At 45.0% G+C, this 27,989-nt stretch overlaps 1 protein-coding gene across 9 annotated transcripts in view; it reads left to right on the forward strand.

Annotated features, from left to right (window-relative positions):
- Window positions 1-27,989, forward strand: part of CNOT2 (CCR4-NOT transcription complex subunit 2) — a 1,422,938-nt gene that overhangs the window by 1,227,948 nt on the left and 167,001 nt on the right. For all 9 annotated transcript variants that reach the window (XM_069628237.1, XM_069628243.1, XM_069628241.1 and 6 more), the window contains 2 exons: window positions 2,658-2,778; window positions 2,868-3,024. In XM_069628237.1, the coding sequence (XP_069484338.1) occupies window positions 2,658-2,778; window positions 2,868-3,024 (278 nt within the window). The remainder of the gene's footprint in view (window positions 1-2,657; window positions 2,779-2,867; window positions 3,025-27,989) is intronic.

Genomic DNA, 27,989 nt, shown 5'->3' on the forward strand with positions numbered 1-27,989 from the left:
TTCTATCCTCCTCCTCATTTGGGAAAAGGAGAGGTTACATAGGCTGGACCCCAAGAGGGCTCTCAGTTTTTACATTGCAAGAATGTCAAAATTACGTCAAGACGACCAACTTTTTGTGGGATACACTGGTCGTAAATTGGGGTTAGTGGTGACAAAACAAACCATTTCCCGCTGGATTATTCTAGCTATATTGGAATGCTACAGATTAGCAGGAAAAGACCCACCGGATGGGTTACGTGCTCACTCCACAAGAGGAACGCTACTTCTGCGGCTTTGAAGAGAGGAGTCCCTGCAAAAGATATTTGCTCAGCTGCAACATGGGCATCACTGCATACCTTCATCAAACATTACTGCTTAGATGCCTCATCCTCAAATGAGGGACGTTTTGCCAGAGCAGTACATGAAAACAAAAACTAGCACTCCCACCTCCAATTGGTCACTGCTATGGGAATCTATCACAAGATGAGGAATACGTGGGAGGACACCATCCATTTGAAGAACAAGTTACTTAACTGTAACGTTCTTTCGACTGGATGATCCTCCTACGTATTCTTCATCGACCCTTCAAGCCTACCCCGAAGCATAGTTTATATTTTCTTACAATTTCCTCTCACGATGGGCCTATCAGTCCCATTTATACCATCGGTGACGTCGACACGGTACAGAGCCCGTCGAGGGACATTCGACGCCACGACGTTGAGCATAGCGCCCTCTGCCAGAAAAAAAAATTCCGATGCAGCGAAGCTGGCGAAACAAATTATCACAAGATGAGGAAGAATACGTGGGAGGAACATCCAGTCGAAATAACGTTACAATGGGTAAGTAACTTGTTCTTCTAGATATGCAGCCCATCTAGCAGAGGCAGAGAATGGGTGGTTAGATGCTCTGAGCCGGCAGAGTACAGTCTCGCATATTTGAGATTTGCTAAGAGGTCAATGTGGAGATCCTTCTACCTTTGGAAAACCCTGTTAGTGGACTGGTTTGCAATGAAGGCAATGCAAAATGCAAGTAGTACTTAGTCTTAGTACCTAGTCAAGTGAATTCCCTCTTCTGAGGGGGGCATTGGAAGTTGCAGTTTTGGTGGAGTTGGTCTTCGACCTCCATTATGCGTTTCCACTGATTTCAGTAACCCCATGCGTACTGTGGAGGCTGAGGAGGTTCCGTGTCCTGTCTGATCTTAAATGGGCTTTATTGGGCAAGGAGGATATGGTACCCAGATCTTTTTGAGTTGGCAGTTTGACCAACTTCGCCCAGGTCCTGCGAGGCCAGACCGCATTGTCCCAGTTGGAAGGTCGGGTGCTCCACGTAAATCCAGGATCTCTCAATCTACATGCATGGCTCTTATGAGATTGAGGTATGACCATTGGGACCTGAAAGATGAGGTTTTGGACGTGCTGCTGTCTGCGCACAGACCTTCCACCAGGTCCATCTATGCATGTAGATGGAGAATGCTCGAAGTATGCGGTAAGGACAGAGGTGAAGATCCTGTGTCATGGCAGTTTTTGCCAGTACACTAACTGGAAGAAAAAAACTTGGATGGTGGTAGACAATTATTCACACAGACACACGCTCAAATTATAAAATGCCTCTTATATGGCCTATTTATTCACCAAAAGCATACATAAATACATAAAAACAAGAATAAGAAGTAATACAAGTAGTTAAGGGAAAATACATCACCATTGATACAGCGTTAAAGAATGCCTTCATCACGCCAGAAAAACTGCACTGGGAAGCTCCCCCACAGACAGGCAGAGAAATCTGGATATCAACTGGCCTGGCACAATGCGTCCATCTATCAGCAAAGCTTTCCCTGATTGTTCTGGTGCCCCCTTTTTAAACAATTGCAAATACATGATGGATTTTCCAAAACATTTGATTTTTTTTCCAAGTCTCTGCAGATTCAAAAGTTCCTGTTGGCCCGTGGCTGAAGAGACCCATAGCAACCCAAAAGGGCAAAGCTTTTCTCTTTCTCATAACAAACAGCAAAAATAACTACACGGACAGTCAGACAGAGAAAGCAGGGAAAAGGTGGTGAACTGAGGTATGGGGGCGTAGTGCATGCTATATTTACGATTGATAACGTCACGTCCGGAGTAAAGGAGCAACGTGGTTGAGGAGATGTTGAGCCGCACTACGCTCCCTGATGAATTTCTCTGTGCTGCTGACTCAGAGGGGATAATCTATCAAGGTGAGGAATCTATGGGAGAGGAATCCATAGACAGAACATTACCAATAAGTAATTTCACCATCAAAGATTTAAGAGGCAGAAGGTAATATGTTAAGTAATTTATTCTAAATCCTCCAATTCCTTATTCTCCTGAAGTTCACAGACTGAATCACTACATTTCTAGCTATACCGACACTCTGTGGTGTGATACACAACTGCTCCCAGGGAAACCTTAAGGCCTGTTTTTCAATGTGCGTCATTTTACTACCATAAGAAGGTAGAAGCTGAAAAATATGATCCATTTTGTGAGCATGTGAATACTGCTTACAGGTAAGTAGACCTGCCATGCAGGAACATCAAACAACTTGAAGCATTAAGTAATGTAAAGTTATAAATATTTATTTAAAACCGGAGAGTGTTGTTGATGGAGAGCTTTGAAATTCTTTAATTAATAAAGCAGGTACTGAACATATTTTTCTTACGGTAGAGCTTAAGTACGACGGGAAAGGCTACTTCAAGTACAGATGGGCCGAAATTCCCTGGAGACAAAAGCTCCACAACGCAAAACAACAATCAGCAAAAAAAGGGGATCCAAGTGCTACCTGACGGTGAGTTGATTTTTCTTGCGAACATAATGTTTTTCATTGATTTGTTCCATTTGTATCAACGATGGAAAATTCTTTATCTGCTTATACAGGTCGAGTTACCAACATACCTCAAGGCATGGTGACTGATCAGTTTGGAATGATCGGCTTGTTAACGTTTATCCGGGCGGCTGAAACGGACCCTGGCATGGTACATCTTGCGCTAGGAAGTGATTTAACAACATTGGGCCTCAACCTCAATTCTCCAGAGTAAGTTTCCTTTCCTTTATAATTTTCATGTTGCATGGTCAAAAAAATGTATTATTTCTTATGATTATAGTACAACAAAATGAAGCTCCACAAATGTCAGGCTAAATGTGCGAGGAAACTGTTCACAGCCACAGAAAATTGTTTTCTGGGAGTCTATGAATCCGCAAAGACTTTGTTTTGATTCCTTGAAGTACTATTGGTGTATACTTTTGTCCGGAATTACACAGGAGTTTATTGTAAACTTCATCTACTCACATTTAAATGGTGTTTGCACATCTTTTGACTTCCAAGACATCCTATGGTTTCTATGCATTGCCTTCTTGATTCTCAATAACGCTGTAATCTGTGGACGCCTCCCTCACTGTATATTTTGGGAAGTGCTGAGCCAAAAATGTAAGGGAACAGTTGCTTGAACTGGAGAGATTGTTGCAAAGTGCACCCTTTTGGCAATCACACATTGTTTTTCACTCATTTCGCTTAAACTGCTATATGCCAAGACATTGCATGGCTAATATTGAGTATGCCTTTTCTAGGAATTATTGGCCATTTCTGTTCTTGTCATTCAGCTGGGTGAATATTCAAAATGTAAAAGGAATTGTTGAAAATCAATACTTTAATTTTAAAAATGTGAAATAAACCAGTTCTCATCTTTTTTCCATTTTCTTTTTGTAAGCACCAGATATGCAGCTATGGGTTGAATGTTTTTTTCTATTTGGGTAAATGGTGTCCAGCGATTTTAACGAAAAACAAACAATTTGGATGAAAAAAATGACAATTATTTATATGTATTTAAATAATTGTCATTTTTAAATATATATATGGGGTGGGACAACGGGTGGGGAGGGGGATTGTGGAGGAGTTATTAATATAAAAAAAACAGGGTGGTTTTGGGGGGATCCCCCCCCCAAAAGTATTGGGCATTTTTTCGACCAAATGACTTCATGGTAAATGTTTCCTTATTTTAGTTTTCGTTAAAATCGCATAGATCCGGGTAAATAGTTTAATTCAAAGTTTATTTCAGATCGTTACATCCATAAAAACATCACATGAGTACATTCCATAAAATCAAGAAAATAGATCCAAAATAGATCCAAAAAACATGAGGCTAAAATACAAAATAAAAGTTGAAACTTAGCCCTGCAGCAAAGCCCTCGGTTAGCGGCTATAAATAAATATTGGTTGGTTTGTAACGGCCCACTACCACCCTCTCCGGGTGTCCTAAGCATAGGTAGTCTTCGCACTGCTCTCTGTAAAAAGCAGGTGAACCAAAATAATACTGCAGGCTTTGCTGAGGCAAGCAGAAACGATAGTGCTGTGTGATGAATCTGACGGCATCACTCCTTTCCCTTAGGTAGTGTAAAGAATCCTACGGATCCTTCACTGAAACCCTGCATAAAGTCTCCTCCCAGGTGGCCAGGGAAAGGCAGACGCTTCCTAATCCTGACCTTGGGGGTGGTGTATTGCAGGAGGATCACCTGGGAGGAGACGAGCCCCATGACATCATTGAAAGGGAACATCTTTCCAAATTGCCAAAACAAGTAATGGCTTACTGTTATTATAATATCCCTGCCTCCCATTAAAGATCCCTGGCTCTGGCCACAAGTACTATAACACCTGAACAAGCATGACCCTTCAAAGTATTTCGGGATAAACACCCTCCTTACTCCCAAAGGTGTAATGGAAAGGAATCTAGAAGCCTTACCTTAAATAGACTGTCCTTCTCTGTAACCTCAAATCCTAATTAATGATTTATTCTTAAATAACTTTGGGAATTAAATCTACCCATAGAAATCGGAAGTTATCTAAGAAAACAAACTTAGTTGTGGACTTCGAGTTCCATAATCCCACAAGTTTTGGGATGAGGAAGAAGGCTCAGGAGTCATGCAGTAGTAGTAGTGAGACAATTGAGCCGAACAGCCCACACCCTGTAATTGTTTATTTCTCCAGCATTGGATCTTTCATGGATTCATATGCTTAGAATATTCCCCGTCTTCAGACCGGGACCCCTCGGTACACACATATAGCCTTTTTCAAAGGAAAAATTTTCGACACTTTTGTGTCCTATCAACGTCCTTCTAGGACCCGCCTACGCATGCTCCGCAGGCCGTGCTAGTATAAGAGGCCCGCCCCCGCGGCTCCCCTTCAGATTTCAACGTCTCCAAAGTAGTGGGGTCTCCTCGTGTTGTCCTACTGTTTTGTACTACGTTGCGTCATTGGATTTCGAGTAATAATGTCCTCTGTGTCAGGTAAAGCGCTGTTCCGTCCATGCGCAACATGCGGCTAAAAAAAGGTTTACGAGGGGGACGGACATATGGACTGCATATATTGCCTCCACCCTCACCATTCGGCGGATACCTGCGACATATGCAAGGGGTTTTCTCAAAAAACCCTCAAAGACCGGAACCGACGCCTGGTGGCATGGCTGAATGATGGAGCGGGGGCATACCCCCCCTCGGAGGTGGGCTCCACACAGTCGGCGAAAACATCGCGCCAAGCGGCCTCGTCGGAACCGCCGGCGAAGAAATCTAGACCGTCGGAAAAAGAGTCGTCTGGAAGTCACTCCACTAGAGACTCCTCTGCAAAGAAATCATCCTCATCAAAAAAGCATGAGAAGGAAAGGAAATCCTCCTCTGGCGATCATCACAGATCGACCACGAGTCGAGAGTCGAGTAAAAGCAGGCACAGTGTGGAGAAGGCGGGACCGCCAAAACCACCTGCGAAGTCTTTGTCGTCGACGGCGGTCCAGTCATCGACCGCCTCCCTACCACTTGCACAGGGGGCATCCACCGTCCCCTCGACGAGGGCCTCGTCGACGGGGATCCTACAGGAGGCCTGGAGGCCTGAAGTCTTTGACCCGACCCCCCTGGAGCCTTTGCTACAAGAACAAGCTATGTTGCTGTCCTCGGAGGACGAGAACGAGAGAGTTGCTGGCCCAGCAGACCTAGGGCTACGAGCGGCTGACAAGTCGTCGACGAGGGCCTCCGTTACACTGGTATCTGCCCCTCTCCTCAATCGGTTTTGTCGTTGGATATTCTGTCCACGCTTCAGTCCTTGTTGCAGTCGTTGGACCAGCGACTACCCCAGGCAAGCCTGCCACAGTCACTCGTCGACGAGCCGGGCCGGGCCCGTCCCGTCAACCGAGCACGCCAATCACGCCAATCTCAACACTGGCACAGGAGGAAGGTGAGCTGCCAGATTCGGAGTCCGACAGGGGGGGGGGCCATGTCGGATATCTCATTATCCCCCTCCAGGGATCCTACCTGGAAGTCAGAGGCGGAGTTGGAAAACCCCAGAAGCCCAGCTCACCCGTCCCCTCCGGACGACATTGCGTCATTCCATTCTATGATGGAGAAGGCATGCAAAGAATTTGGTCTGTCCCAAGAAGAACAGAAAAAGGATTGTTTTTTGTTCGACCACATGGGCAAGAGGAGGTCGGTGTTCTCGATACCAATACTGGACCATGTATGGAAAGAGGGGTTGCAGACAATGAGACACCCATTCTCAGAACCAGCAGTGAAAGGACGCCTAGAAAAAAAGTTTAAGGCTCCAGAGTCTACCCCCAAGTGTTTATCCTCCCAACCAACACTGGACTCGGTGGTGTCGGCGGCAGCAGCGAGGAAGGCAAAGGCACAGCACAAGTGCCTGACGACTCCTGAGAACGAGATGGCAAGAAAGTGCTCTCCATGGGAGCGACCACAGTAAAGGCCGCAAACTCTCTGGCAATTATGGCCAGATACGATAGGGAGATGTGGCACAGATTAGCTCCGCTGCTTGATCATCTTCCAGAAGAACAGAGGAAGGCGGCGATGCTACTGGTCAGAGAGGGTGAGGAAGCCTCAAATCACGCAATAAACATTGCGGTGGATCTCGCTGAGTCAGGCTTCAAGCAAGTCCACAATGGGGTGGTATTGCGTCGACAGTCATGGCTTAAGTGTACCTACTTCAGGCCAGAGGTGCAATACAAGGTCTTAGATATGCCCTTTGAGGGAGACCTTCTTTTCGGCGAGAAGGTGGACGAGGCCCTAAAAGGGATGAAAGAAGATTCGGACACGGCACGTTCATTGGGTGCCCTCCAGAGTGGCAGAAGTTACAAGTCTTTTTGTCCCTTTAGAGGGGCTTCAGGTAATTCAAGATTCTCTTCTGGAGACAGATCGTTTGCCAGATCGGCTTACCCCTCCCAGGGATACCGACGTGCCTCACAATCGGCTAACCGTCGACGAAACTTCCAGTCTTCCAGAAAACGACCATCATACCCATCGTCGTCGAGAGACGAGCAAAATAAAGATCAGCAGTGACATACCACACACCGTTCTGGTGGGGGAAGAGTCTCAGCATATGTCGACGAATGGGAAAGGATAACGACGGACCAATGGGTGTTAGACACCATAAGAAACGGACACTCTCTGCAATTCAAACACAACCTTCCGCAAATTCCACCTGCGTTCACCGCTCAGTCCCATATGAAGGTACTGAAACAAGAGGTTACACTCATGTTAGCGAAGGGCATGATAGAATTAGTTCCAACATCACAGAGAGGTCAAGGAGTCTACTCAAGATACTTCGTCGTAAAAAAGCCGAACGGCAAATGGCGTCCCATTCTAGACTTAAGCAATCTCAACAAGTCCTTAAAGAGCCTAAAATTCAAGATGCTCACTCTGCAGGAAGTGATCCGCGCAGTTCAAATGGGAGATTTCCTGGCGTCCCTGGATTTACAGGATGCGTATTTCCATATTCCAATGTGTCGGAAACACAGGAAATTCCTACGTTTCGTAATGGGACGAAATCACTACCAATTCACGGTTCTTCCTTTCGGGCTCAAGACCTCCCCCAGAACGTTCACAAAATGCCTGGCTCCAGTGGCTGCCTGGCTAAGGAAGCAAAGCCACCATTTATACCCATACCTCGACGACTGGCTGGTAAGGGGATCCTCCCCAGTGTCGACCAACACAAGTCTGCAAGCCACCAGGCAGCTTCTACAACGACTAGGATTCGCCATAAACTTCGAGAAATTCTCTCTGCGGCCATCGAGAACGCTGGTATTCTTGGGGGCACAGTTCGAGACTCAGTTAGGGCTGGTGAAACCTTCCCTCGACAGGACCTCAAGACTCATTCAACAAGCGGCCCGGCTACGGCGAAACACCAGGATCTCAGTGAGAAAGTATGTTTCGGTCCTGGGGGCCATGGTATCCTGCATCCATCTGGTGAGAAACTGTCGCCTATTCATGAGGCCAGTCCAAGAATTCCTCGCGGACCGATGGACACAGGCTCAGGGATCGTGGTCGGACTGGATAACCGTCGACGACGACAAGCTACGTCGGACCCTCCAGTGGTGGCAGAGTTCCCACAATCTGAGCAACGGTGTGCCCCTACAGGAGCCGGAGTTTCAGAGCACCATAGTTACGCATGCGTCCCTAACCGGATGGGGAGCGCACATGGGTGCTCTCCAAACGCAAGGTCGCTGGTCTCCAACGGAGTCACTCCTACACATAAACGTACTGGAACTCAAAGCGGTACGATGGGCTTTGAAGGCGTTCCTACCACACATCAAGAGTTCGCGAGTGCGAATACTGACTGACAATACAACAGCCATGTTTTATCTGAGGAAACAAGGAGGGACATGATCGAGGACTCTTTCCATAGAAGCCCAGAAAACATGGCATTGGGCAACGAAACACGAAATTTCCCTCGTGGCTCATCACCTTCCAGGAGTGAGGAACGGCCAAGCCGACTCCCTCAGCAGAAGCATGGCCCAGATACACGAGTGGGAAGTGGACACAGGTCACTTGAGGAAAGTGTTCGAGAAATGGGGTCACCCCCCTCTGGACGCCTTCGCGACCAAAGACAACAAGAAATGCGAGCAATTTGCAAGCAGATGGCCCCAAGAGGGATCGGTGGTGGAGGCGTTCTCCTTCCCATGGACGGACATGTTCCTCTATGCTTTCCCCCCGTTTCCCCTCATACGGAAAACAATACAGTGGATACGCAGATACAATTGCCGGGTGATTCTAGTGACACCATACTGGCCGAGGCAACCGTGGTTCTCAGACCTCCTCCATCTATCGCTGGAACATCCCATAGCGTTTCCGAAAGTCCCGTACCTTCTATCCCGGGACAGAGGCACGGTGTGGCATCACGACCCGGACAGTCTCAACCTTAAGTCCTGGCTCCTGACTTTTCGGAGTTCGGCGCCTTAGACATTTCAGAGGATTGCCAAAAAATTCTACAGGCGGCTAGAGCCCCTTCAACTAACAAATCTTACTCCTATAAGTGACTGAGATTCTGTGAATGGTGTAGAGGACAACGGGGCCTACAACCATTGTCGGTGACGTCGGAACAAGTTCTACCTTACCTGCTCCTCTTGGCAGAAAAGGGATTGTCCCCCTCGTCGATAAAGGTACACCTGGCAGCCATCTCGAGGTTCACAAGGAAGAGGCAGTCGTCTCCTCTATTCAGTGACAGACTGGTAAAACACTTCATGCGGGGTTTATTTCGAGCCTTTCCCGCGGTGAAACATTTTCCCCCGACGTGGAGCCTCAACACAGTGTTGGCAGGCTTGATGAAACCACCTTTCGAGCCTATGGCCACGTCCGACATAAAATTAATTTCGTGGAAGTTGGCATTCCTGATAGCTATCACATCAGCCAGACGTATCTCGGAACTACAAGCGCTGGTCGTGGACCCGCCCTACCTAAGATTCTTTAAGGACAAGGTAGTCCTGGCAACTAACCCTATGTTCGTCCCGAAGGTTCCGACGGTATACCACAAACACTCATCCGTGGTTCTGCCTACTTTCTTCGCCACTCCATCCTCGACAGCAGAAAAAACTCTTCCTACCCTGGACGTTAAGAGGGCCCTGAAATTCTACCTACATCGTACACAAGACATCAGGGCTACTCGGCAACTGTTCGTCGCATATGGTCCGTCGACGAGAGGAAAAGCAATCTCTAAACAGGGACTGGCTAGATGGGTCTCGTCGACGATTGCTTTTTGTCACTCTAAGGCCGGAAGGCCACTGCAAGGACATCCTAGAGCTCATTCTACAAGGTCGATGTCCTCCTCAACAGCGTTATGGGCTGGGATTCCGCTGACGGACATATGCCAAGCGGCGGCATGGTCAGTGCCCCACACGTTTACCCGCCACTACTGCCTTGCCAGGCAGCATGCAGATGAGGTGCAGATGGGAAGAGCTGTCCTGCGCCATTTGTTTCAGTAAGGTAAGCTCTTCCCTGTGGAGATTCGGTTATCTACCCTCTTAAGGGCGATATACTTTATGTGGGCAATGTTATATGACTTAACTTATCCCTACGGGAGATATGCATTGTGTAGTAGGGTGAGGATATATATTGTTACATTACATTCTCACCGCCGTCTCAAGCGTTACTGCTATACAATCTTTTCTAAGCATGTGAATCCATGAAAGATCCAATGCTGGAGAAGGGAATAGTTTCTTAACTGTAACTCCATTTCTCCAGCATTGGTATCTTTCATGGATTCACATGCGCCCGCCAACCTCCCTGTATGTAATGTATGTGATAAATTTAACCCTTCCTACTTTGGAGGGGCCGAAATCTGAAGGGGAGCCGCGGGGGCGGGCCTCTTATACTAGCACTGCCTGCGGAGCATGCGTAGGCGGGTCCTAGAAGGACGTAGATAGGACACAAAAGTGTCGAAAGTTTTTCCTTTGAAAAAGGCTATATATGTGTACCGAGGGGTCCCGGTCTGACGACGGGGAATATTCTAAGCATGTGAATCCATGAAAGATACCAATGCTGGAGAAATGGAGTTACAGGTAAGAAACTATTCCCTTATATAATGCTTATACATGGGTGGTGTGCTTCAAGGCGGGAAGGGAACAAGGGAATACAGTAGTCATTCTTAGGCCTTGAAATTTCTGAATGATCTGACAGAAATACTAGGCCTGACAGCATTTTTCCTAGTGTAAGTGCATGAAGTGTTACAGTAGCGACCAAGCTAGGGAAGGGGGGGGGGGGACAAAAAGAGGGGCAGAGGACAGGACAGACTAACACATTTAGGTCGTGCATGCATACAGACGGAGGTGGGAGGAAAGGGCGGTGCAGGGGAAAGGAACCTGCAAGGCATAAAAGGCCCCCTCGGTTGCAGTCAATTAGAAGGAGCTGGAACTGTGACTTGGATGGGAGCTGGATCTGTAGAAGCAGAAAGGCGACAGCACAAAGATGGCAAACCAAGTAGAAGTAGGAGAACCAGAGGGACGCCAGAACATGGAAGATGCAGATTTCACCTGCTTGTTCTGAGAGGGTCCTTCCTGTTCACACAAACTCTGAATTGCAGAGGTTGCGCAGCAGAAGGCGTGCATAAAGGTTGTCTTGCCCCATGTGAGCTTGGTTGCCGTGCAGAGAACGTGCCGGGGACCGGGGCGAGGAGCTGTCTTGGAAGTTGTCTGACCTGCAAATCAAGGATTACAGAGGCTGGTGAGTGAAACCTGGCATTCAAATTCCTTGCATGAGCACTGCCAGTTTCTTATTCACTCGCATATAGCCAGAAGCTTGCTGAAGCTGTTTGCCGAAGCTTTAATGAGCAAACAATATAAAAGTAGCACTCGCCTGTATTGGATAATGCATTTCTACTAGCGTGAAGAGCAAACGCTGCTAAAACCCATTGTTAAACACTTAAACCTTGCGAAGAAGTGGTCATGTGTCTCATTAAGAAGAACGTTGCGAGGACCATTGCTGAATACCAAACGTTAAGAAGACCATTGTTCAAACCTTTGTAAACTATAGCAAGACGTGGTTGCATGTGACTAATTATGATTTTCAAAGGAAGACTGAACTCGATCCTTTACTTTCATCGGGCATACCTCTCATACCAAACAAGCTAAGCATTTGAACAGTCAATCTACCATTGAAGAAAAGAGCAACGTTGCCCGAGCCAAGAGTCTCCTCATATTAAAAGGGAAACCAAACTTTCTCGAAGCTAAAACGCAATCTATTATTGTGAACCCAATAACAGTTCAGCCTTGCCTAATATACAATTGTGCAAGCATTACCCGAAAGTCGAGAGAGTGGCACCAAGGCTTTTGGATAATTGTTGGGGCTAACAGTTGGCAGAGAGGTGAAGACACTTTTGGGGAACGGAAACTGTATTCTTGTAAAGATTATTTTGAAGTAAGAGAGAAGTCTGTCATGGAGGCAAACCTAGGTTGCTATTGTAGCAGACAGTCAAGAAAGGCAAAGAGGCTGCCCCTTTTGAAGAGATATTCAGAGGATGAGTGTCTTGTCTCCTTGAAGGTGTTGAAGTACTTGAAAGTGAATCTTGTCAGAACTGCCTTGAAGTCCGAATTTACTGAAGCTTTGGTAGTATTCCAAAGTGCTGAAGCAGTGGTGGGGTATCTGGTTGTCAGTGCTTGCAACCTTGCATTAGCCTGAACAAAGTAGAGTACTGTGAGGCAAAGGAGACTGTTCTTATGGTAAACGAGTAAAAGGGAAGTTGTAAAAGTAGTGGCACTGTGAAAACATCCTGACAAATATATCTATTGTGAATCCGGATCTATAACTAAACACATTCTTACTGTTAACCAAGAACTTTGTTTCGCTGAATGTGATCAAAGTTACATTTTTTGTGAACTGTGGTAAGTCTTCTTAGATGGCTCGAAGTGGTAACAAAACATTGTGGCTGGGATTTTACCATTGGTGCTATTCGGAGGAAGTGGAAAGTCCATCTTTCACCAAGGAGAAAAGATTGGCTGTTGTTGGAACTTTAATTAACAAGACTTTGATTAGACATTAAATCATCGAGAACTGATTTAGGACTGTCTTAACTACAAGGATTTCCTTATTTCTCTTTTGGTTTAACATTGAAGCAGAATTCACTTTGAACCCTGAAGAAGGGAATCCACCCAGGTTACTGAGAGGTTATCAAGAAACTGTGAAGATTTATGATATTTGAATTGCAATAGATTATCTTTGTCCATTTGTTTAGTGTGTGGGCCAGACATCGTGTTAGTGTTTTCCTTTAGCTTTCGTTAGGTAAGGACATTTTCAGCAGAGTAGGGATAGTGAGGCATTTTTACTTGGTTCTATAATAAAAATTGCATATTTTGAACAATCAAATGGTTTATAGTGACTTTTTCGAATGCCATATTTTCAAAATGCCATTTTGTCGGCACAAAATTGCCGAAAAAAGTCGAATGTTTTTTTTAAATCTTATTTTTGAAATGGGGAGGGGGGTTTCCCCCCCAGCCCCGTTTTTTTTTTTTTACTGACACTTTTTTTTTTTTACTTACGAAACAAAAAAAAAACAAAATCAAAAATACATTCAAAAAAAATATTTCGGCAAAATGGTATTTCGAAAATGTTTTCGAAAATATAACCGGATACATCATCAAACAGTTGTCTGCCTCTTATTGCTGACCCCTCACACTAGCTTTGCCTCATGTGGCCAGGGGACAGCAGTCACTACCTGATCCTGAGGGTGGCTATGCAAGGGAGGATCAGTTGAGGAGAGACATCCTTAAGTGGGGTGGGGGGGGGGAAGAGACATTGTCAGATGAGACTTGGTGTTCCCCCATTCCCTTTTAGGGATATCCCCTCCATTCCTCATATCCTCATGACATATCGTTATGTAGAAAAGGAAACGGGAAAACACGACTGATAATTCCCTACATGTTCACGACCCAAGCTACACAACTGGGACGAGGAAGAGGGAAAGAGGAATGAAGATCTGCATAGCTCGGAAACCAACAACATGCTCTAGTTGTTGAAAGGTGTTGAACTGTGGTGGGATCTTTAAAATCCCAACAGCTGTTTCACTATTGAGAGAAACTGACAGGAGAAATCGGCTCCCGTTTGTACAAAGGAACGGCCTGGCTGTTAAGGAGAATTCTCAGAAATGTGCTAATTCCCTCTACCTTAGAGACCCCAAGCAACTTTGCTGAATTTTGAGGACTTGATTTTTTTTAACCTGGAGACAGTCAGACCCTTTTTCCCACTATCTCATGTATTTTAATGTGATTTCTGAGCTTTGTGTTTCTTTTGGATATGGAGCCTGACCAACTCCACAGGCATCATCTTTTATATTGTCACACAGCACCTTCAGTGCAGTGGCACAGGGAAGTCTTTCAAATTTTCCAAGGTTTAAATACCTTCTCTGGGATAAACTACTGTTTCCCAGAGCAGTAAAGTGAAATTTACTTTACTTACCTTTGTAACTTTCTAGACCCAGCACACACTATTTTACAATAGGGTGCTGGAGGGGTTACCTAGTATCCCCTTTGTCTAGCTTCTCATGTAACAATTGTATGCTACCCTTTCCTCGCTGAATATCTGATTGCAGTGGTTTCAATTTTTGTCAAAATGTCCCCAGTCGTCTTTTTTCCCCATTTCTTTGTGGAAAGGTCCTTCTTGAGATTTACTCTGCGCGCCAAACCAGGTTTGGTCCCATTGTTCACTTTGCCTTTGGCGGGATTCACGAGTGAAGCTTGCCTCTGGCTCCAGTGTGTCTGGGGTGGCCAGGAAGTGAGAGAGTTGTCCGAAACTCGCTGTGCTTAGTCTCTTAGGAGACCCAAATGCACTCTGTAATGATTGTCCGGCTGTCTGTCCGGCAAGGACTGCCACCCTGCTGGGTGACTGACAGCTAGGCTGGAATGAATGGGAGAGAACTGAATAAAAGGCGCGGCTTTTGGCTTGGAAGGCAGAGTCGACCACTTGAAGAAGGAACTGAAGATGAACTTGAAGAGGACCCCTGCTGCAACTCCTGGACTGTTGGTTTGCCCAGTGAAGCACTGCTGCTGTGCTGAAACTCCAAATTTGTATCGACAGAGAAGCCCCTGCAAGGACGACTTCCCTCCTTGAGTTGGTGGGACCAAGCAACTTCAAAGTAAGCCACCTGGACATCCTTCTCGGAGCTGGTTGAATTTCCACAGAGTTGCTGCTGGAAACCGTATAGCCAGGGAGAGGAACACCAAATTGTGTGCGTTGCTTTTAAGCTGGGCTAGAGCTCCAGGAAGATCCTCTGGACTCCCAGGAAACAGGACTGACCGAGCATTAGCCCCCTCAACAGAGTGCGGGACCCCAGAAGCAAGGAAAGCCCATCTCAACAGCCAGGAACCGCAGTGTTGCTATTTGCCGTAGACGCGAGGAGCTGAAACACTAAACGGCCACTGATTTCAAGATTGCCGGTTGCGAGCGGTGACCTTCCAGTCCCCAGAAGTCCTCCCTCTTATCCCCACGACTGAGGCCCAGTGTTAGGGAGAATTCACATAAATGTGCTAATTCCCTTCACCTTAGAGACCTCCAGCAACTTTGCTGGATTTTGAGGACTTGATTTATTTACCTGAAAAGAGTGTGAGCCTTTTTTTCCCACCCTTTCATGTATTTTGATGTATGTTTTACTCATGTGTTTTTTGATTATGGAGTTTTAAGATAACTCCATAGGCATCTTTTCATGTGTTACACAGCAACCTCAGTGCATTGACACAGGGATGTCTTTTAGACTTCCCACAGGTTTAAATACCTTCACTGGGATAAACTACTATTTCCTAGAGAATGTAAAGTGAAATTTACTTTACTAGTCTTTCCAAATTCCTAGACCCAGCAGAGACCATCTTACAGTGGAGTGCTGGAGGGGTTACATAGTATCCCCTGTGTCTAAATACTCATGTAGCAGTCAAATGCTACCATTTTCTGTTGAAAAGGCTGGTGGCTGTGGTTTTACAACGAACTACCATGATTCTTCCCGACATCGAACACTGGTAGCTAAAAATCACAGGAGCCATGTTTTTCAAGATGGCACCTTAAGCCCCTTTGTTTTAACAGGTCCTGGTCTTCTTTTTTCGCTGTTTCTTTTAAGAAAGGTCCTTCTAGAGTTTGTCTCTGCGCGCCAAACCAGGTTTGGTCCCTTTGTTCATATGCCTTTGGCGGGTTCCAGGACTGAAGACTGCCTCTGGCGTCTGAGTGTCTGGGGTGGACAGGAAGTGAGGGAGGTTCCCGAAACTCCCTGTGCTTAGTCTCCTTGGAGACCCAAATGCACTCTTGCGTGATTGGCTGGCTGACTGTCCGGCAAGGACAGCCAGCCTGCTGGGTGAGTGACAACTAGACTAGACTGGAATGAAAGGGAGAGAACTGTTTAAAAGGCGAGTCTCTTGGACTGGAAAGCAGAGTCGACCACTGGAACGAAAGAACCGAAGAAGAGCTGGAAGAGGACGGCTGCTGCAACTCCTGGACCGTTGGTTTGCCCGGTGAAGCCCTGCTGCAGGTCCAAATTGCCAAGTTCATCTCGACCGTGAAGCCCCTTAAAGAACGACTTCTCCCTTTTGAGTTGGTGGGACCAATCGACTCGTAAACCACCCGGATACCATTCTCAAGGCTGGTTGGGATTAACCAGGGAGGGGGATATACAAGCTTGTGTGCTTGAATCTACAGCTACTGGAACTTAAGTGACTCAATTTTGATTGCGTTTTCCGACGATCCCGTGCAGTGCAGGAGTCCCCTGACGTCCTCCCTCTTGTCCCCACGACTGAGGCTCAGGAACATTGAGCTCTGTAGGAACTGCCAGGAACCAACGACTACAGCTGCATTTGTTTCTTCATACTAAGGTACTGTGCCAACCCGATTGAGAGAACACCACTCACGCGATGATCGTGAAACTTACCCAACTTGCAGGCCTAATCAGCTTGTGACGCAACATATGATTCTTTTTCACCTAATCTACTTCTGAGAACTTTTGCAAAGACTTTACTGTTTGATACCAGAACTGCTCTTTCCTATTCCGAACACTAACCCATTGACTTTGGCCTGGCCTGTTGACTTGAATTTAACTCTTCTGGTGAACTGAAAATGTTTGCACTGTCTGACCAGTATATGTGATCTAGTCTACTTACCTTGTCCCTTTTTGCTCACTTCTAAGTAACTGAACTGCCATTTGGCTCCTATTTCATTTAGTTTTGTATTGAAGTGTATTAGTATATAATAAGTTTCCTCCTTCTAGTGAAATGTTTTCTAAATGATTGTGTAATAAATGAATAAGTGTTTTACCAAGAAACCTTAAGTATAAGTGTCTACTTGAACCAGTGTGATTGAAAGACCTCTGTGTGATAACTTGTACTGCTCACATTCACTCTTGAGATAAGCCTGGCTGCTCACCTTGCTACCAAAAACGGTGTTGTACAGACTTGTACCAAAGGTTGGTTTGGCTTAACCTGTAGTCCTAATTGTGTGTGGTGGTCCCAGAGGGTACTGCATGCAATTCTGCCTAACACCCAGGAAGAGTGAGATCTGCAGAGCTGCTCAGGAACAGAAATCAAATGCTGCACTTTATCTTCAATGCAAAGGTACTGTAAAAAAGTCTTGAGAGAACTTACCTCTTGCTGTAGAGTTGCTTGCATCTTCTACCACTCACAAGTCTAATGGCTTGTGGCCCTACATTTGCTTCTTCCTTTCTTCAAAGACTTCTAAAACATTGTGCCAAGACTTGTTCTACTTATTTACCAGAGGTGCTTCATCCTATATAAGACTTTTGCCCATTGACTTTGGTTTAGCCTATCGTACTGAATGACTCTGCTTACGGGATCCAAAATGATTTGCCTGCTTAAGAATATTTGTGGTCTCTTGTTTGTTCTTACCACCTTTTCCTTTTTCCAACTTCTAAGTGTGTTCTAAATGCCAACAGTATGATATTAATGTCCGCAGCACCCTAGCTATTGAAGTCACCTGACTAGGTTGCGTCTGTGGGCCATCCAAAAGGGGTTTTACTGATTTAGAAACTAAGTGTGTATAGTATTGAAGTGCATCTGTGTTTTACTGTTATATTGCTCCCTCCTGAGAAAGGCTTATTCTAACTGACTGATACATTAATAATTGTTTATTCAAGAAACCTTATGTGTAAGAGTTTATTTGAAAACTTGTCACTGTGATTCTCTGTGTAACTACTCCCCTACAGCTCACATTGACCCCTCTTGAGATAAGTCTGGCAGCTCAACACACTACCAAAACTGTGTAGTACAAGCTTATACCAAAGGTTGGGCTTCCTATTACCTGTAGTCAGGATTGTTGTAGTGTTCCCAAAGGGTACTGCATACAATCGTGCCTAACACCAGCAAGAGCCCAGCTGCCCGCTCTGCCCACCGATGAGGGAGGAGGAGAAGCAGGAGAGTCAGAGCTCTCACGTTGCACGGCCAGTGACAGCGGAATGCTATGCAGATTCCTCGGAAGTCAGGCGAAGAGTGGAGAAAGGATTGGACGCATCTCTGACCGGACAGCGAATTGCAGCAGCCACAGAAGGTTGCAAGGCACGCTGATGCAGCCGCACATAACCAGTGAGTCCAGCTGGGGAAAGTGGGATGCCGGGGAGCTTCACGGCAAAGGCTGTGCACCGTGAGAGTTTGCAGGAAGCCCTGTAGAGGTGATGAAATGTAACGTGCTGTTAAGAGGAGGGTCGCTAACCCTTTGGGCCGTAAAAGCATGGAAAAGGCTGAAGTCTGGTGGGAGTCTTAATCCCACTGCCCAAATTGAGACACTTGTGAACCTTTGTGAGAAGCCCTGGCAGGATAGTAAACCAGACATTCGTGATGGAACCTGGCAGGGGAGTTCATTAGGTGGTGTGTGTGTGTCTGGGACAATCATGCAAATATTGGAACTTTGCGAAGTGAACCCCTAAGGAAGATACATGCCTAGGATTTTGAATTGCATTTGTGACGCTGAGAGAGAAGAATCCCACGGAAGATTCATGCCCTTAGGATTTTGAACTGCATTGCATGTGGAGAGGACCTGGGGAATAGTCATTTCCCTGTAAGTAAATTGTAACACTGAGGGTTATCTTGGGCTGCAAAGAACGTGAGTGTTCTTTTCAACTTTGTTTTGTTGGGAAAGAAACCTGGAGAAAGGAGCCATTCCCAGGAACTAAGAATACCATCCAAGTATGTTTTTTGTTGGAGCTGTAGCTTTTGTTGAACTTGAACATTTGTGCAATTTTTGAGCCAGAGACAACACCCGTAAAACCTTAGAGTTAGTATTAGCATGCAAGGGCTAGCGTAGGATTTCAGACCTAGGACATTTTTCCTTTGGACGTCTTAAGACAGGACAGACCCTAAGTTTTTGGTTGAGATAGCAAAATACCTCCTAGAATAGGGACTGCAAGGCATTTCCCAACCCTTGATTATTTGTGTAAAAATGTGTGACCACAAGCATGAGTCTTCTGTGTCTGTCTCGCATTCCTGTTCCTCACAGCTGCTTGACATGTACAAATGTTCGTACAAATTAGCCTGAAGGTCGTTGAGCAATGGGCATACCAGAATGAAATGGGATAAGGTTTCCAGCCCACCATACACACAGTTTGTTTGTATCCTCCCCTGAATTGGAATTCTAAGAATGTGTACCTGCCCCCAGCCGCATATAGTTCAGCCTAGCTTTTGTCAAAAGTGCTCTATGCAAAGATGCAGTTAGCAAATACAGATGTACAGCAAGGCAATTTTGGGGGGCTAACAGTTAATGAGCCCTGATCTGAGTTTTCGCCAGCCAAAAAATGAAAATCCCTATCTTTAACCAGCATGTTGGGGGAGACCTTTCAGCTTTCCTGGGTCTTAGACGTAGGTAGCCAACAAGAGCTTAAGTAATAAGGACTTCATATGAGTCAGCCAACCTTGTCATGTCCATTTTGGGGAATGAAATTCAAGGTTAGATCTTTTGTTAGGGGGCTGAGAGTACCTGCCCACAGTGAGAAAGGTCTCACAAAAATAATGGCCCCCATATAACCTATACCAGTTTCCAAATGCATGGAGTACAGAGGTGCTGACAGGTGATGGGGGAACCATAAGCAATATACTTTAAAATGTTTTTTCCAACTTATGTAAACGGGGGGCCCTTGTGTACCCCCATATTTCACCCCTGCCCCCAAAGGTGCCAGTGGCTATGGCATTTCCTTCGTAGTGTCTTAGATTCTTAGCTAATCTAAAGATTCACCAGAGTGGTTTGGCTCACCCGTACACTTAGCTTGGTAATACGATCGGCCCACTTAAATCTGTTGTTAATCCTTATCCCTAATCCCTAAATAGTCAAAGGATGAACAATATTCCACCATCTTTTCCTCTAGGAACATCTGCCTCGTTTGGGTTTCTTGGAGAGGCACATAGTAAAACATATGAACACAAAAAAACACTGATCCCTCATTTATTTATCGTACTCTGTAATTGGTGCCTGCACTGATCTAGAAGGCTTGTCCAGGAGAACAGTCATCAGCATAGATGAGCACTTGCAGTCTCCTTTCACCACACCTGGTGACATCGATGTTGGAAAAAGACCCTAGATTATGAAGGCCCTGGACGGCTGGATCTTCGAGAAGGCTCTGAGACTAGTTGGTCCCACTAGTCCAAATGCTGAAGCACCGCTCAGGGTCTTTGAAGATCAGGGCTGCACAGTGCCAGACGCAGGTATGGATGCAAGGCCTCTTCAGGAGTCTTTGTCGAATATTCGCCTACGAGGGATTCTTGGTTCCAACACTGATCTGACAGGGGTCCTCTTATGCAAAATCCAGACGAAGCGCACCAATAGTAAAGATCTGCACCATTCAAACCGCCATTAGTTGTCCAATCGGGGACAACTCTCAGTTTCACTCATGCCCCACACCTAGACTGTCAACACAGATGTGGAGTTGGACTGGACAGTCCCACCCACTTCCTGGGCCACCGTTGACACTACAGAGCCGCACACACATACCAAGGCAGCAGCTTTCCCGAGCAAGTGCATGACCTTTTATGGGATTGCCTGACCTGGCAAGGCAGGACAAAGGTCAAAGAAGGTCAAATTACAATATGCAAATTGACAAGGGGGGGGTCCTGGGAGTCTCTCTGCCAGACATTAGTCCTGGTTACAAGAGACTTACCCAAAGTCTTTAGCTCACTATCTTTCACAGAGAAGAAATATCCCAAACATATCAGTCTTTGTCCTGCCCTGGGGCAGTCCAGCACAGAAATGCTAGGCAATTCTCCTCTGAACAAGAGTACCAACGGCATCCCCAGACACGTGTTTCGGTCTGGTTGGACCTCATCAGTAGGGAAGAGCTGTGCCTCTCTAAGAATAGTGAGCAAGGGGTCCACGTCTGGATTCCCCTAGTAACTTAGGGTGAGACCCAAAGTTACTTAAATATGCAAATTCACAATGGGGGGTCCTGGGAGTCTGTCTGACTCTGAGGAGAATTGCCTAGCATTTCGGTGCTGGACTGCCCCAGGGCAGGACAAAGACTGATATGTATGGGATATTTCCTCTCTGTGAAAGATAGTGAGCTAAAGACTCTGGCTAAGTCTCGTAACCAGGACTAATGTCTGGCAGAGGGACTCCCAGGACCCCCTTGTTAATTTGCAAACTACAATATGGCCAAAGAACAAGCAAACAACTTTATGAAAATGTAAAAGATGAAGGGGAAAACAGTTTCCCTGTACTGATAGTCCAAAGGACTAATCGGTTTCCTCATAACAAATTAGCAAAAGGCAGAGGGAAGTGAAGCGGAAGCCTTTATTTCCCCTCAAAAAGTCAGAACAGGTTAAAAAAAACACTGCAAAATATTGGCGGTCCATTGAAACTATGGAGGGAAAGTTGACAAAAGAAAAATCTTTCCTAACGCTGACAATATGGAACGTGAACTGCATTGCATTTAAGCTCTGTGAAACAGCTCACCAAAGTATGTAAATGAATAATTCAATTTGGAGGTTACCTCATTGCATTACATTTAACCGGTTGCTCATGCCCTGTCTAAATCCACATGATTTCTTCTGACCTTTTAAACATATTCCCTATTGAGCCACTAGATGACAGACTAACACAATACAGGGGAATCTATAAACGATACTATTAAGATGGATTCCTGCATAGAACAGATTTCCTGCTCTGCATCCTGCTCCTTCCAAGGAATCCTTTCCGAAATAGCATGAACTCAGTAAAACATGTGGTGAATTTGTTGGCACGTTTTACTACCTCTATCATTTTATGGATTGATCAGCAGGTTGTCCTTGATGCCAGACATTTGGTACAATAAAATACCCTTGCAACATTATTGCCTCTGCATTGTATACATTAATCTGCAGTTCTTCCCACCAAAACACCCTGTGAGGTAAGGAGAAGATGGATAATGTGAGCTTGATTATATTGTAGTGGGGGGATTTAGATTGCTCACTGTTGAGATGGATTTCTAGAATATGACCTGATGGACAGATTTTAGTTGGCTGCTCTAGTTATATTGAACAGGGGACTCTGAGAGGTGAGCCAAAACACAAGCCAATCACAGTAGTCAAGTCTATTCTCCAGACTGAGTTTGAGATCAGGGGTCCACAGTGAAGCACACAAACGTTCAATGTATACAGGAATGTATAAAAAGCTTTATAGCATTAGCCTAAAAAGCAGCAGATACATACACCAATAAGCACTTAGATAAAATAAAATGATTGCACATATTTAAAACAAAGCAATACCTTCAAAAGTAAAATCAATGAAGCATAAAATAAACAGATTTACTATAAAATATATACATCATGTGACGGTGGAATTGGACAACATTGAAACCAGTACGTGGACATGTTCTGATTGGGGCAATATCATTGCGTCACCCATTTTGCTTCTCTTTAATAATCACCAGTGAATATATTTGGATACAAAGTGTACAGTTGTCAAGTTACTGGTATCCTTACAATAGGCTTAGGGTATCATCAACATGGCAAATTTCAGCCAGTCTAAAAAGTTGGAGCAGATATTTCACACGGTAATCCTTGTATCCTTCTCAGCACAGCAAAATAATGGGTAATGGATCCTTTGCTAACCTCGCAGGTCAGGCATATGTTGCCCCTTGACCCTCAACAATTCTGAGTAAAGGATGCCACTTTGAGTATTGAGATGGAACTGTACACATAGGAGTCAGGCATATTGCGGGCTAATCCTGTCCATGTGGAGCTCAAAGCCAAAATTAAGAGTGCTGCATTCCTCTTCTTACCTCAATGTTAGATCCATTGTGGCCCACCCTACGGAAATTGCCGATATCATCCAGTCAGCAGACTTGGACTTCCTTGCCACCACAGAAACCTGGCTTCATGCCGCAGCAGGCCCCTATCTAACCCTCGCGATTCCAGACAACTACTACATCCTCAGGGCCGACAGACTTAATGCCCGTGGAGGAGGTGTAGCACTTATATTCAAATCTTCACTTGACATTAGATCTGTGACCTCCCTTCCTCTAAATTCCTGTGAACATCTATCCATTAAAATTCAAACCACCCCTAAGAATACTATCACCCTGGGACTAATATACAGACCCCCTGGTCCCACAGGTTCCTTCGTGGAAGACTTAACCTCCCTCATAGCTGAAAAGTCTAAACCCCTATCACAGAATATTATTCTAGGTGACTTTAATCTGGGATATAACAATCCTCACGGCACACCAGCATCCTCCCTGGCTAATGTACTCTGCAAACACAACTACACCCAATTTAACACCCTACCTACACATCAGAAAGGCAGAACCTTAGACTGGATCGCTGCCCACAACTGTAACCTTATCTGCAAGGACCCCCAACGACTTATATGGACTGACCACTTCCTACTCTCATTTGACATTAGCACTAATAACCCTCATCACATACAGTGCCCACTTGCACCAGCATGTCTGACGCGAAACAAGCGGAATATCACAGCTGAAGCCCTCATCCCACTAGTTCTACCCACCCTAAACATGATCCCTTACATCTCGGACCTCAATCTACTAGTAGACACCTATAATAATGCCGTGACCAAAGCTATCGACCTTGTTCCCCTCTAAAACTACGTAAAGGTAAACCTAAAGCACATCTTAACTCCTGGTACACACCAGAACTTAAAATACTAAGAAATAGTAAGTCCAAAATGGAAACCCTTTGGAAAAGGAACCCAACAGAGGTGCACAAAACCAATTTCACAAATACATCCTCCCTCTATAAAAAAGAAATAATTCGTACTAAAAAGGAAGCCTACAATATAAGAATAAGTAATGCTAGCTCCAGTACCAAAGAATTATTCACCATCCTGAAGGAGTTAGAAAACCCCATTCCACCCAAGGCAACTCTCCAATAGTAGCCCCACCTCTATCCCCCCTATCCTTAGCTCACCCACCACCCCCAACACTAATCATGGATTCACCTTCAAAAAAGTAACCCCACTAGAAGTGCAAAAAATCATATCCTCCCTCAAACCGTCAAACTGCAAAGGGGACAGCTGCCCCTCACGGATCATAAAAGATGGAGCAAGAGACCTCGCACCCTTCATTTTCTAAGCTTATAAACGTGTCATTCTCCACCAATTCGGTACCTAACTATTTGAAAACAGTCATGGGTCCTCCCGCTACTATAAAAACAGACCCTGGACCCAGCCATCCCCACAAACTACAGACCTGTCACAACCGTTCCTTTCCTGTTAAAGATCCTGGACAGAGTTGCCTACTTACAAATTCAGCATTAACTTGAGGCCAACCAATCACCTGGATTACGTCAGTTGGCTTCCGGCCCCAACACGGAACTGAAACTGCCCTTGTTGATCTTAAAAGTCAGATTGACGAAATCAAAGAGAAGGGCAAGGCTGCCATCCTACTCCTCTTAGATCTCTCTGCAGGTTTCGACTTGGTCGACCATAAAATACTTTGCAACCACCTCTCCTCTGCTGCCCACTTTTTCCCCCTCTGCTGTCTCGTGGATACAGTCCTTCCTGGCCAATAGAACCATGAGAGTCTTCTCTCCAGTGGCTGCAGCAGACCCTATCCCCATCACTTGTGGTGTCCCGCAAGGCTCACGCATCTCACCCACCCTATACAACATCTTTACAAAGCCCCTCTTTGATAAATTGGACTGTCTGGGTGTCACCTACACAAACTACGCGGATGACACCCAGATACTCCTCATCATCTCGGGCAATTACAATACTGATGTAGCCAGGATCAATGAAATCTTCTTTCATTCAGGCATAGATGGCCACATGTGGCCTCTGCCTGAATGACGAGAAGACTGAACTTCTCATTGTTGGTTCACCGAACAACCTGCAAAAACTAAGCCCCAACTATTGTAACATAATTGATGACAATACCATCCCAGTCGCCAAAAATGTGAAAACATTGGGCTTCTATCTCGATGCCAATCTTAACCTCACCAAGCAAGTTAATTCAACCGCCTCAGCTACCGCCTACACAGGAAAACTAATTAGAGCTTGTAGACCATTTCTTTCCTCTAACAGTTGCCTCACGCTAGCCAGAGCTCTAATACAATCTAAGTTAGACTACTATAACAGCCTCTACCTAGGGGCTAATCGAGCGATAATCAGTAAACTCCAAGTCCTTCAAAACAATGCGTTACGCGCAGCGCTAAACATTCCCAGGCATGAGCATATCTCGGCCACTAGAACTTTATGTAAATGGCTCTCTATCCAACATAAAATTGATTTGAAAATCCTCTGCCTCACTTACAAAGCCCTCAACCATCTAGCCCCTCCCTACCTTACTAATAAACTCACCTTGAAATCCTCCATCAGAACCACGAGATCTTACCTTATGTTTCACAGTACCTAGATTTACCTCTAAAAGATCCAGAGGCTTGAGCTTCACTGTCCTCGCCTTCCAACTCTGGAACTCCCTGCCACTTAACATTAAGTCATCCAAATCCTTCCTGTCGTTCAGGAAACTTGCCATTGGATGGCTTCTGACTAAAAGTCAACCTCTAAGCTAGACTTAGCTAGAAACTGTACGAACTGCACACTTTTTTGTTATGACTACTCCCTATTACCGCCACTTTCAGTATATTTTGTATATAACTGTTGTCTAGTATCACTGCCAAGTACCATGTACTGTGCCTTGTAATTTGTACTAAGCGCCCTTTTACTCCCGGGTCCAGAGCGCTATAGAAATAAAATCTACGAACAAACCTGTTGCAGGAGAGGGCACAGCCCGCACATTTTATCTGTCGCTTTGAGTCACTAATCATCAATTCAGATGTTCTTCAATATTAGTCCAGATTACATTTTTCGACAATTCCGTTTTCACCTATCTGAAAAATATATGTGCTGCCACCTGCTTGTCTTTAGGCACATACACAAGTAACCAAACATCCCAACTCTAAAAGACAAGTGTGATATAATGCAGTGCAATGGAGATACTTTTGTTAGATGTTGTGTGCAATGTTAAAATGTTATAAAAATATGCTCATCAGATCCTGTTTGTATTCATTACAAATCTTAATAAAAATAACTTAACAGAAAACAAGTTGGAAAACTATACAAGATAAAAAGGAAAATGGTTTCCCAGTACGGATAGTCTGAAGGATTGATTAGTTTACCCATAACACATTAGCAAAAGGCAGGCAAAGGAAAGCTGAAGGCTTTACCGCTCAAAAGGTCAGCACAGGTTCAAAAACACAGCAAAAAGATTGGGGTCCATAGAAACTATGGAGGGAAAGTTGCCAAAAGAGAAATCTTTTCCAACGGATACAAAACTGCACACATTGGTTTTATCCAATCCCATGACAGCCTAATATACTTGTTAATTTCCTGCTTACCTCTTGTCCATTGTTACTCAGAATCTCACCACAGAAAATCAGTTGAGTCCTGGACTATTATATGCTGTCTAATTTTATAATATTTGGTGTTTTACATAGCACTGCATACTGGAAAGTAGGAAGGCATGACTCAGCTCAGATAAGCTAGAAAAGGCAGATTAGCAACTTTGTTGCTTGCCTTCTGTAGATTTAAATTCCATCCTCTTGGGAGATCTCCTTTCTCAGCTACGGATTCTCATTCTTCATCCATTCCTAGTATTGCTTAGTTTTGCTGCCTTGTCCCTCGGTAGTTATCTGATGTACACATTAGACTGCCTAAAGATAACAAGAATATTATACAGGATATCTTTTATTAAATGTTACTATGTAAGTAATTACTCCTTTGGGTGTTTTTTTTATACCTTTATCTGCTGAGGTACAGCGTTCAATAAGTTCCTTTTAAAATGCAATTGATGAATATAGAATTTTAGTGAAGGCTATTTGGCTTCTCAGAATTTCGTTCAAAGTCAGAATTGAGGAACCTTCTCACTTGCCCAACCTGTTTGGAATCCTTATCATAAGCTTTGTCTTGCAGCGTCGCTTGCATTTCATTAGGGCTTTCAACCCATGGCTCCTTGTGCCATGGTAGTCGTTAAAGCTAATGGAAAACATGCATTCACTGCCCCCTAGTGAACGTTGCACATCCATTTACCATGACCACCTTTTTCATTCATACATAACCTTTCTTTTCTGACACCTTACGTTTGAGTTTCACTTGGTTGAACCAGTATGACGGGCTCGTCGCCACCTTCAGTGGCCTTTCATCTGGCAAGCCAGATTGTAAATCTTAGATTACCTGCTCTTCTGATTTGTGCATTATAGAGGGCACCATGTGTGCCCTTTTGATAAGTCCTATTTACAGCAGCATTACACTCCTCTCAGTACAATATTGGAATCCATCCATGTGTGCTATCCAGTACACATTCCCCTTCAATATACTTTGGACAAGAGCCCAATGTCTGCTCAATTTACTAGGCCATGTTGAAGTAAATACTTTCCCAAATGCTGGAAGTCATTATGACTGGTCACCATTCCAAAATACGGACTTCTATATCAACCCAATACTGTGTAAACATGGAGTTGTGGCCCTTCGGGGCATTGATAGAAATGACATGCCTCAGGGAATGTTGTTGTACTCATGTTAATGCTCACTCCACCCTGAAGACCCACCAGTGACCTAGGTTCGCTAATGTATGAAATGAAAGTGGGAACGGGGGATGTAGCCAGCAAACATGTATAGGGCAATGCTAGACATCCAATAATCTTAGAGAATGAAGACTATGTTACGGAGTACACATGTTTTAGCTGTGAGTAATCTTCACGTACTTCTTGGCTCCCATTGAATGTGTTTTTGCTTTGCTATTCAAAAGTTTGCCTTTTTGTATGGTCTACCTTAACAAGAGTA

This window comes from Ambystoma mexicanum, chromosome 12 (genome assembly GCF_040938575.1).
Source record: "Ambystoma mexicanum isolate Mex_15411 chromosome 12, UKY_AmexF1_1, whole genome shotgun sequence".
NCBI classification, from domain to species: Eukaryota; Metazoa; Chordata; class Amphibia; order Caudata; family Ambystomatidae; genus Ambystoma; species Ambystoma mexicanum.